The 10,086-nt window shown below is 44.9% G+C and overlaps 1 protein-coding gene across 1 annotated transcript in view; it reads left to right on the forward strand.

Annotated features, from left to right (window-relative positions):
- prl2 (prolactin 2) overlaps positions 1-4,787 on the forward strand; it is a gene marked incomplete at both ends in the record, with an annotated part of 5,295 nt that extends 508 nt beyond the window's left edge. Inside the window, 4 exons of the mRNA XM_080538133.1 lie at positions 1-54; positions 2,058-2,237; positions 4,515-4,613; positions 4,665-4,787. The exon at positions 1-54 is cut by the window's left edge and continues 54 nt beyond it. Coding sequence (XP_080394259.1) covers positions 1-54; positions 2,058-2,237; positions 4,515-4,613; positions 4,665-4,787 — 456 coding nt within the window. The remainder of the gene's footprint in view (positions 55-2,057; positions 2,238-4,514; positions 4,614-4,664) is intronic.
- Between the last annotated feature and the right edge of the window lie 5,299 nt (positions 4,788-10,086).

The raw sequence follows: 10,086 nt of genomic DNA on the forward strand, positions 1-10,086 counted from the left end.
CACACGGCCGCCATCCACACGCCCACCGGCAAGGAGAATGCCCAGCGGCTGAACGTGAGTACCGTGTAGATCCGTGAGATTAGTTGGAAGAAGTTCTGTGTCATCCAGGCATTTATTAGTTCAATGCAATTACAGAGATTGTCAATGGGACTATAGTCGTTCGGTGAGAGGGCTATGTAGATTTGAGTGTCATCCCCGTAGTTGTGGTAGGCAATTTTGTTCTTTTTTATGAGGTGTCCCAATGGAAGCATGTAGAGATTGAATAGAAGGGGGCCAAGGATTGATCCTTGGGGAACCCCACATGTCAATTTAATTTGGTCAGACACAAAGTTGCCAATGGAGACATAGTAGCTTCTGTCCTGTAGGTAGGATCTATACCAGTTTAAGGCAGTGCCCGAAAGTCCTACCCAGGTTTTTAGTCTATCTAATAGAATGTCGTGGTCTACAGTGTCAAAGGCAGCGCTACGGTCTAGTACAGGGGTCGGCAACCTGTGGCTCTTTTGCTCATCTTCAGTGGCTCCCTGTGGCTTTGACCACAAATTATATGGAAATTAACAACGGTTATTTATTTTGTACGTTCCCGCGGTCTCTCTCCTTGAACTTAAAACTCCCTGCTTACGCTGTAATGTTGTACGAGGGCCAATAGGATTCGGATATGTTGGCACATGAGATATGTTTTCGAGAGTAGACCTATATTATCCACAGGGATTGACAAAAGTACTGCGGCAGGCAAAGCAGGAAACTATCCACATTGTCTACAACTTTGTGGCTAGATTTATATACGGACATCGGCGACGCACATCGATGAACGGGAGCTCCCCGGTGAGCGCTATTTGCCTACTTTTAAATGCAAAAACTGCTTGTCTTTAGCTCGAATTATGAACTTCTAAAGAAGGTATGATATTTGGGCGCCAGCGCTCCCGTGCTGCTGAGAGGGTTAAGTTTAACTTAAAATAGTGAAAAGAGGACGAGGGTGGCTAGTTTTCATTTGGTACTGTAGTCTACAGTCTGTAGAGTAGATTTGTCTATTTCTGGGCTGACGATCTCTTGGTTTGCTCACTTCCTCCGGATGAAATTACAAAATTATCCATATTTTTTGCTAGTATAGCCAGATAAAAGTATCAACCCCAAAGAAATTGGGGGGGGAAGAACCCCCAGACCCCTTTACATTATCCTAGTCACTAGTCACTAGATGCGTTGCAGGGAAAATAATTTAATCATGAATGCTCATTATGTATTTGTAGCCTACTTAGTCATTTTGATAGTAGGCTAATATAGCTAATATAGACACTTACAGCATGTGTTGCCTTCATTATAAGGCTTATATAAGGCTTTTAATTTTTTGCGGCTCCAGACAGATTCGTTTTTTGTTTTTTTGGTCCAATATGGCTCTTTCAACCTTTTGGGTTGCCGACCCCTGGTCTAGTAGTACCAAAGCTGAGATTTTTCCGGAGTCTGCTAACACCACAGTACACACACTACATACACACACTACACACTGCTTACACCACGGTACACACACACTACACACTGCTTACACCACGGTACACACACTACATACACACAGTACACACTGCTTACACCACGGTACACACACAGTACACACTGCTTACACCACGGTACACACACTACATACACACAGTACACACTGCTTACACCACGGTACACACACAGTACACACTGCTTACACCACGGTACACACACTACATACACACAGTACACACTGCTTACACCACGGTACACACACACTACACACTGCTTACACCACAGTACACACACACTACACACTGCTTACACCACGGTACACACAAATACTACTATACAGACAGGTATGTATACATATACTGTACATGGTCAGCAATAATACTCAAATAGGTTGTGAGTGTATACAGCATTATAGTAATGCCCCCCCCCCCCCCCCCCCGCCTCCATCCCCTACCTCCCCTCCACTCCATCCCTCCACTTCCCCCCTCCTCCATCCCTCCCCCACCCCTCCCCTCCCCTCCTTCCCACCCTTCCCTCCCTCCCTCCCTCCCTCCTCCCTCCTCCCTCCACAGAGAGGGGAGTTGATGGAGGTGATCCTGAAGCTGCTGGCGGCGTGGCGAGCCCCCCTGTGGCGGTTCCACCAGAGCATGACCCACCAGGACCGCTTCAACCACCTCAGCTCCCACAAGGCCCTGGGCATCAGTCACATGGTGCACCAGCTACACAAGGGAGTGGAGAAGGTGGCGGAGAAGGTAGGCACGAGAGCGGGGGTTTGTGTGTGTGTGTGTGTGTGTGTGCGTGTGTGCTGGCATGTGTGTGTGTGTGCACAAACTACACAAGGGCATGGAGAAGGTACACACGAGAGGGGTGTGTGTGTGTGTGTGTGTGTGTGTGTGTGTGTGAACAAATGTCAAATGCCAAATGTCAACATTAAGTGAACCAAGGGTTCTGGAGCCTAACAGCCCTTAGGGGGGGAGGAGCCTATCTCCTGTTTCCGTAGCGTGAGGCGACTTGATGTACAAGTCCCCCCCCTGGATATGACGCTGGTATGTCGCAGGGTCTTACCCCCCCAATCCAACCCTTAATGCTGAGGGCCAAGCAGGGGGGCATCAGGTACCATGTTTATAGTCTTTGGTACGACTCGGCCGGGGATCGAACTCACGACCTCCCGATCTCAGGGCTGAGGGTCACTCTAACCACAAGGCCACTGAGCTGGTGAAAGGTCAACATTACTACAACGTTATTTTCATCCATGACTCATCCATCTGTGGTAAATATAGGGATGACGGTCACTGCCGTTAAATGAGCAGAGACATTGTGACGTCTTAACGTGAGAGAGAGAGAGAGAGAGAGAGAGAGAGAGAGAGAGAGAGAGAGAGAGAGAGAGAGAGAGAGAGAGAGAGAGAGAGAGAGAGAGAGAAGGAGAAGAGAGAGAGAGAAACCGAGATAAAGAAAAGGAAATTAAGAGATTACAGAGAGCCTTGGGCATGTTGAATGAGTGTGTGTGTGTGTGTGTGTGTGTGTGTGTGTGTGTGTGTGTGTGATCCAGAGTGACAATGTGAGGATTGAGACTATGAGACAGTATGTCACTCTCAGTGATTCACTAGACAACACTCCGTTAGCCTCTGTATGACCGTGTGTGTGTGTGTGTGTGTGTGTGTGTGAGAATTTATTTTTATTTTTAGCCCAATACAATGCTATGAACAATTTAACAAGCAACTACCAGCACGCTTATAGGAAAAGGCACTCAACCTGCACAGTGCTCACTCACATGACAGATGATTGTCTGAAAGGTATATTAATCAACATAATAATAATAATAATAATAATAATAATAATATCTTGGATTTATATAGCGCCTTTCTCAAACCGAAGGACGCTTTTTATTGTGAGAATATTGTGAGAGCAGTTCTGTGCAGATGACACTTTACATGTCTGCACCAACAGTTAAAGGATAGATGACAACTTTGCGAAATGATGGCGCTCAGTTGTGGTGCGTAATGGTGCGCGCGTGCGTGCGTTAAATACATTCATTTGTCATGTGTCTATTTGTGGTGCGCTAGAACCAGCACGTTGGGAGCCCAAGGCCGATGGTTAGCTGTAGTAGTTGCCTTCGGAGAAAATCTCTCTCTATAACACCATATTTGTTATGAATACTAATGTTATTACAGGCTAAGTAATATTATTTCAAAAAATAATAATTGTAAGCATAATAATTGTAAGTGTGTGTGACAGCACAAGCTGGCCTTTGTAAATGGTCATGCTAATTAGACTGCACTGCAGCATTGCTTTTGACTTTGAAACTGTTTTTATTTGAGTTATTTGGTGTTATGTACATTGGTGTCTTTCTTTGTCGTCAGATGTTTTCATGATGGTTTCTTGTATATGTTCTGTGTGGTCTCCAGGAAGAGTAGCTGATGTAGCTTTCCATCAGATGCTTTCCATCAGCTAATGGAGATCCTAATAAATCAAATCAGATATCCTGTGATCCACTGACCAGGACCGCTGCCAAAACTAACACCATTGATTTTTGGGAGTGGCCGGAGGGGAGGGGGGAACAGGACTGCAATTCATGACCAATGTGTGTGGCGATATGGTTTATGTTGCTTAACACTAGAAAATGTGTGCCTTTTTACCTACTATAAGAGCCGCCTCGGGGGTCAAATGATGACCTTTACAATGCTAAGCTGCTATTTACACACAACGATCACTTACTGGCCGCTTGTAAATAAGCCTGCCTCCTACACAGAAAAACTGCAAAATAGCTTTATAGTAGCTTATCCTGACGTGATTTTGATACTGGGTGGTAGAACGCACATATCTAGGAAAAGTCATGAAAGGAGGGTCCTGAAATTTGATCGAGTGCAAAGATATAAAATGTTTTACTCACAGGGTCAAATGACCCCACCATGGCTGTTCTAGTGTTAAGCGCTAAATAGATAGACATAGTATACAGACCTGACCCTATGTGTGTGTGTGTGTGTGTGTGTGTGTGTGTGTGTGTGTGTGTGTGTGTGTGTGTGAGACAGATGCAGCACCTGGGGATGATCAGTAACTCCCTGAGCGGCCTGTCGTCCCCCGAGACCGCCTTCGTCCCCTCGCAAGACTCTTCCTCCTCCTCCTCCTCCTCCTCCTCCTCTTCCTCCTCCTCCTCTTCCTCCTCCTCCTCCTCATCCTCCTCATCGTCGTCAGGGGGGATGAGCGACCAGCACCTCCTCTTCTGTCTGCGCCGCGACTCCAACAAGGTGCAGAACTACCTGAAGATCCTGAAGTGTCGGATTGTACCAGAACACGGCTGCTAGGACAGGCACGCACACACGCACACACGCACTTACGCACGCACGCACACACATATATATACACACACACACACACACATACAGTATATACACACACACACACACACACACATACACACATACACACACACGAGCATGCACACGCACATGCACACACACACACAGACACACACACAGACACACACACTCACACACACATACACACACACACACACTCACACACTCACACACTCACACTCACACTCACACTCATACTCATACTCACACTCACACACACACGCGCATGCACACGCACACACACACACACTCACACACACACACACTCACACACACACACACACACACACACACACACACACACACACACACACACACACACCTGCGGAGGTAGAAGACATCAGCAGGAAGGACAGGCTTGTTGTTGTTCACAATGAGCCCCGATCCTCCGGTTTCCTGCCTCAGACAGCCTCCCCTGGTATCACCACCTCCGCCAGCCTCCCCTGGTACCACCACCTCTGCCAGCCTCCCCTGGTACCACCACCTCTGCCAGCCTCCCCTGGTATCACCACCTCTGCCAGCCTCCCCTGGTATCACCACCTCCGCCAGCCTCCCCTGGTACCACCACCTCTGCCAGCCTCCCCTGGTACCACCACCTCTGCCAGCCTCCCCTGGTATCACCACCTCTGCCAGCCTCCCCTGGTATCACCACCTCTGCCAGCCTCCCCTGGTACCACCACCTCTGCCAGCCTCCCCTGGTATCACCACCTCTGCCAGCCTCCCCTGGTATCACCACCTCCGCCAGCCTCCCCTGGTATCACCACCTCTGCCAGCCTCCCCTGGTACCACCACCTCCGCCAGCCTCCCCTGGTATCACCACCTCTGCCAGCCTCCCCTGGTACCACCACCTCTGCCAGCCTCCCCTGGTACCACCACCTCAGACAGCGATGACATCATCTCAGACAGGCAGCGTAGAACATAGTATGAACATAGTATGACAATAGTATGATAATAGTATGCATGTATGTATGAAAAATGACCTTTTATGAACAAAACTTGAATCCAGTTTTACATGTAGAGCATGGAGGGGTAATGCCCCTTTAATATCACTAGATACATATCACTTGTAGCCCCTCCCCCTTCCCCCTGTCAGACCATATCACCTGTAGCCCCGCCCCCTTCCCCCTGTCTGCTGTGTTTATAACGCACATCATTTTGTCAGGTCTCATATCTTATGTTTTAATATGTCGTTGTTGTTTTATTTCGTCAGAGTACTAGTTTTTTATTTGATTAAAGTTTGTTTTATTGTTTTACACTAAGTCGTTTTGGACAAAGTGCATCTGTTAAATGGCCTAAATGTAAAATGGAGGAGAAATGATCAAACGAAAGGAGTGTTGAGTGAAGGATGGAATGGAAGCCATCTTTTTTTAATTTCTATAAAGGACACGTACTGTATGAACTTGATCTGAAATGTTCTATCAATTAAACCAGTTATAGTTATTTCAGCAGAATGTGTGTTTTTAATTTGTGAATGTGTGTGTGTGTGTGTGTGTGTGTGTGTGTGTGTGTGTGTGTGTGTGTGTGTGTGTGTGTGTGTGTGTGTGTGTAGTGTGTTATTCTGTAAAATGTAACTCACCAAATCCATTACATTGCAATATTTTTGGCTTGACTAGCAAGTGGCTCATTGATTTTCAACAACGTTTCAGTGAAACAATGTTTTTTTTTAGTCAATGCTCTTTTTAAAGGTGATTTGAAATAAATTAAGTCACCACCCACAAATAAGATTACATTTCCGGTCCAATTTATTTACGTTTTTCAGAATAAAGTCTGAAAAAGTCTGAACATTGGTCGGTTGCCAACCTTTCACCACCATCACTTACAAGACGTCATTATATAACTCCTATTTTAGAGACGCTTCCTGTTAAGTTCAGCATAGATTTCAAGATCCTTCTGCTTGTTTACCAGCACCAGAATATGTTCAGACCTTGTGCTAGCATATCAGCCCAGTAGAGCTCTCAGGTCTTCTGACGCTGGTTTTCTCTGTGTACCACATGTACAAAAGAAGAGATTTGGTGAGGCTACATTCTCATTTTATGCACCCAGATTGTGGACATTAGGGATGCAACCTCAGCAAATATGTTCAAGTCAAGACTAAAAACCCATCTTTTAAATATTGCCTTTAAATGACTAAATAATTTAATTATGATCATATAATGATTGGAGCACTTTGAGCTGCAACGTTTGCAGGAAAAGTGCTATACAAATAAAAGTTATTATCATTACAGTTTTTTTACAGTCGCTAAGTCTCAGTGTTCAATACTGAAGTCACAGAGTCACAACTCTTCATACAGTCTGCATTACTAACATGCATGTTGGCCAATCACTTCATTCATGTCTCAAAAGAAGCTCGTTCAACCATACACTGGCAACAATGTTCACTCAGAAAGCATACACAGTCATTCATAACATTCTGACTTACGAAACACTAACAGGGAGCATTACATAGTTTGAATGATTTTCACAAGAATGTATGTATGTATGAATATTTCATTATAAAAATTGTTTGATTTATAGTAATCATAGACAGAATAGTTGACTGTACAACTGTAAAGTATTAGGCAACAAGAATGAATCAGAAATGCCCCAAAAATGTACACTTTCCTTTAGTGTATTTTTTTTCTCAGTATCTTTGCAGAAAGTAAGTTACAGTACATTTACTTCAAATTACACTACATTTACTTGTGTAAAATGAAAAGTGGAAAATAAAGTGGAAGATGCAAAGTTCAAACAAAAAAGAAAAACAGAAATTCCAGGGCTACAATACAATAGCAATCACACCAAAAATGTCTCACTCCTGAGGGTTTTGGTCCACCCTCTGGTCTGCATCTGGTCACATCTAATGTCTTACCTGGCAATGCGTCTATTTCATTTCAGTGTATATATTCTGCTAATATTTTCTAGACATTTCAATATGATTACTGCAAATAGTGAAAGTACCACCGCTCATCCATTATCATACTTTGCTGAGGTGCTGGAACTGAAGAGTATCAATAGAGTGCAAAATAACAGCATCTGCACACTCAAACACTGTGCAAAAAAACAGTATATTGTGAGCTTTCTGTCATATATGATAGGAATATGATTACTGCAAAAACGCACCAAATCATTCTGTTTTGAACATGTTCTTCAGAGTTTTGAACACAGTATGTTGACAATGAAAAAATGTGTTGCAAATACATAGTGTTTTGCAGGTGGGGGAGTTTGAATGAGAGAAGTGTTATGGATTTTGGAGAACGTGGTCATTGAATGCATTTTGTATGAAAGCAATGCAAAAATCACAGAGTAAAGGGCTCTGCACACAGCGTGCGATTTCTGTTGCGCATCAACGTTCCATTTTGAAGTTTGAATGGAAGTCTATGAGAACATCGCATTTACCCACACACGGCCCCGATTTTAATCGCACGGCGAACATTCGATTCCATTCATTTTGAATGGGACAAAGCACACGGCGTGCGAGTTTTGTCGCACTGCTTTGTCCCATTCAAAATGAATGGAATCGAATGTTCGCCGTGCGATTAAAATCGGGGCCGTGTGTGGGTAAATGCGATGTTCTCATAGACTTCCATTCAAACTTCAAAATGGAACGTTGATGCGCAACAGAAATCGCACGCTGTGTGCAGAGCCCTTAAGAGTCACAGTTTGGCCCACATGGACTTCTGCTTTGCTGACTGTATGAAGAGTTGTGACTCTGTGACTTCAGTATTGAACACTGAGACTTAGCGACCGTAAAAAACGCTATTATTATTATTATTATTATTATTATTATTATTATTATTATTATTATTATTATTATCATAGCGACTGATACAAATAGAACAATCCTATTGGTCAGATTTTATCAAATGAAGTAGTAATTTACAGTAATTTTAATAATTAACTAATCCTAATCCTAACTCTTACCCTGACCACTCCAAGTGAATACCTAATAATACCTAAAGTCTGCTAAGACAACCACTTTTTAAAAAACATTTTAATTTAGACGTCTTCTATTCTGATTACATTTGACGTCTTTATCCGAAGAAACTAACAACAATCCATCTGTCTGAGTCAGTGAATCATCTGCCTGAGTCAGTGAATCATCTGTGGGAGTAGGTGAATCATCTGTCCATCAGTCATCACATGAAGATGAGGAAGGTGAAGAAGACTTTGATGAAATAGAACATTATCTTCACGTCTTTATCTTGACGTAGTCAGAGGATGAGGGTGTGTGTGTGTGTGTGTGTGTGTGTGTGTGTGTGTGTGTGTGTGTGTGTGTGCAGAGGCGTCAGAGCGCTAGAACAACCCGGACCAGACTTGTGCTGATGAACCCATCCAAAAAGGACATTCAGAGTGACAGGCTGTGTGTGTGTGTGTGTGTGTGTGTGTGTGTGTGTGTGTGCGTGTGGTGTGTGAGTGTGTGTGTGTGTGTGTGTGTGTGTGTGTGGTGTGTGTGTGTGTGTGTGTGTGTGTGTGTGGTGTGTGTGTGTGTGTGTGTTTGTTTGTGTGTGTTTGTGAGTGTGGTGTGTGTGTGTGTGTGTGTGTGTGTGTGTGTGTGTGTGTGTGGTGTGTGTGTGTGTGTGTGGTGTGTGTGTGTGTGTGTGTGTGTGTGTGTGTGTGGTGTGTGTGTGTTTGTGAGTGTGGTGTGTGTGTGTGTGTGTGTGTGTGTGTGTGTGTCTCTGTGTGTGTGTGTGTGTGTGTGGTGTGTGTGTGTGTTTGTGTGTGTGGTGTGTGTGTGTGTGTGTGTGTGTGTGTGTGTGTGTGTGTGCTGATGAGGCTCTGTCCTGATTGGAGGTCAAGCCTCCAGCGTTAGCCTACGTTTCCCAGAAGCCTCTCTGTCACAGGGTGGCTGAGGGTGTGTGGGTGTGTGTGTGTGTGTGTGTGTGTGTGTGTGTGTGTGTGTGACAGGCTAGGGATCCTATTACAACTCATGTATTCATATTTCATGGTGCATATTCATTCTGTACGATTTATTAGATCCACACACACACACACACACACCACACCACACCACACCACACCAACACGCACACGCACACGCACACGCACACGCACACGCACACGCCACACACACACACACACACACACACACACACACACACACACTCTCTCTCTCTCTCTCTCTCTGACAAACCCATCTGGACACATAATCCATCAGGGGAGAGACACATATACCAGCCTCCACCAGCCTCCACCAGCCTCCACCAGCCTCCTCCAGCCTCCTCCAGCCTCCCCCAGCCTCCCCAGCCTCTCCCAGCCTCTCCCAGCC

This window comes from Nansenia antarctica, assembly GCF_963989245.1.
Source record: "Nansenia antarctica genome assembly, chromosome: 8".
In the NCBI taxonomy this organism is placed as follows: Eukaryota; Metazoa; Chordata; class Actinopteri; order Argentiniformes; family Microstomatidae; genus Nansenia; species Nansenia antarctica.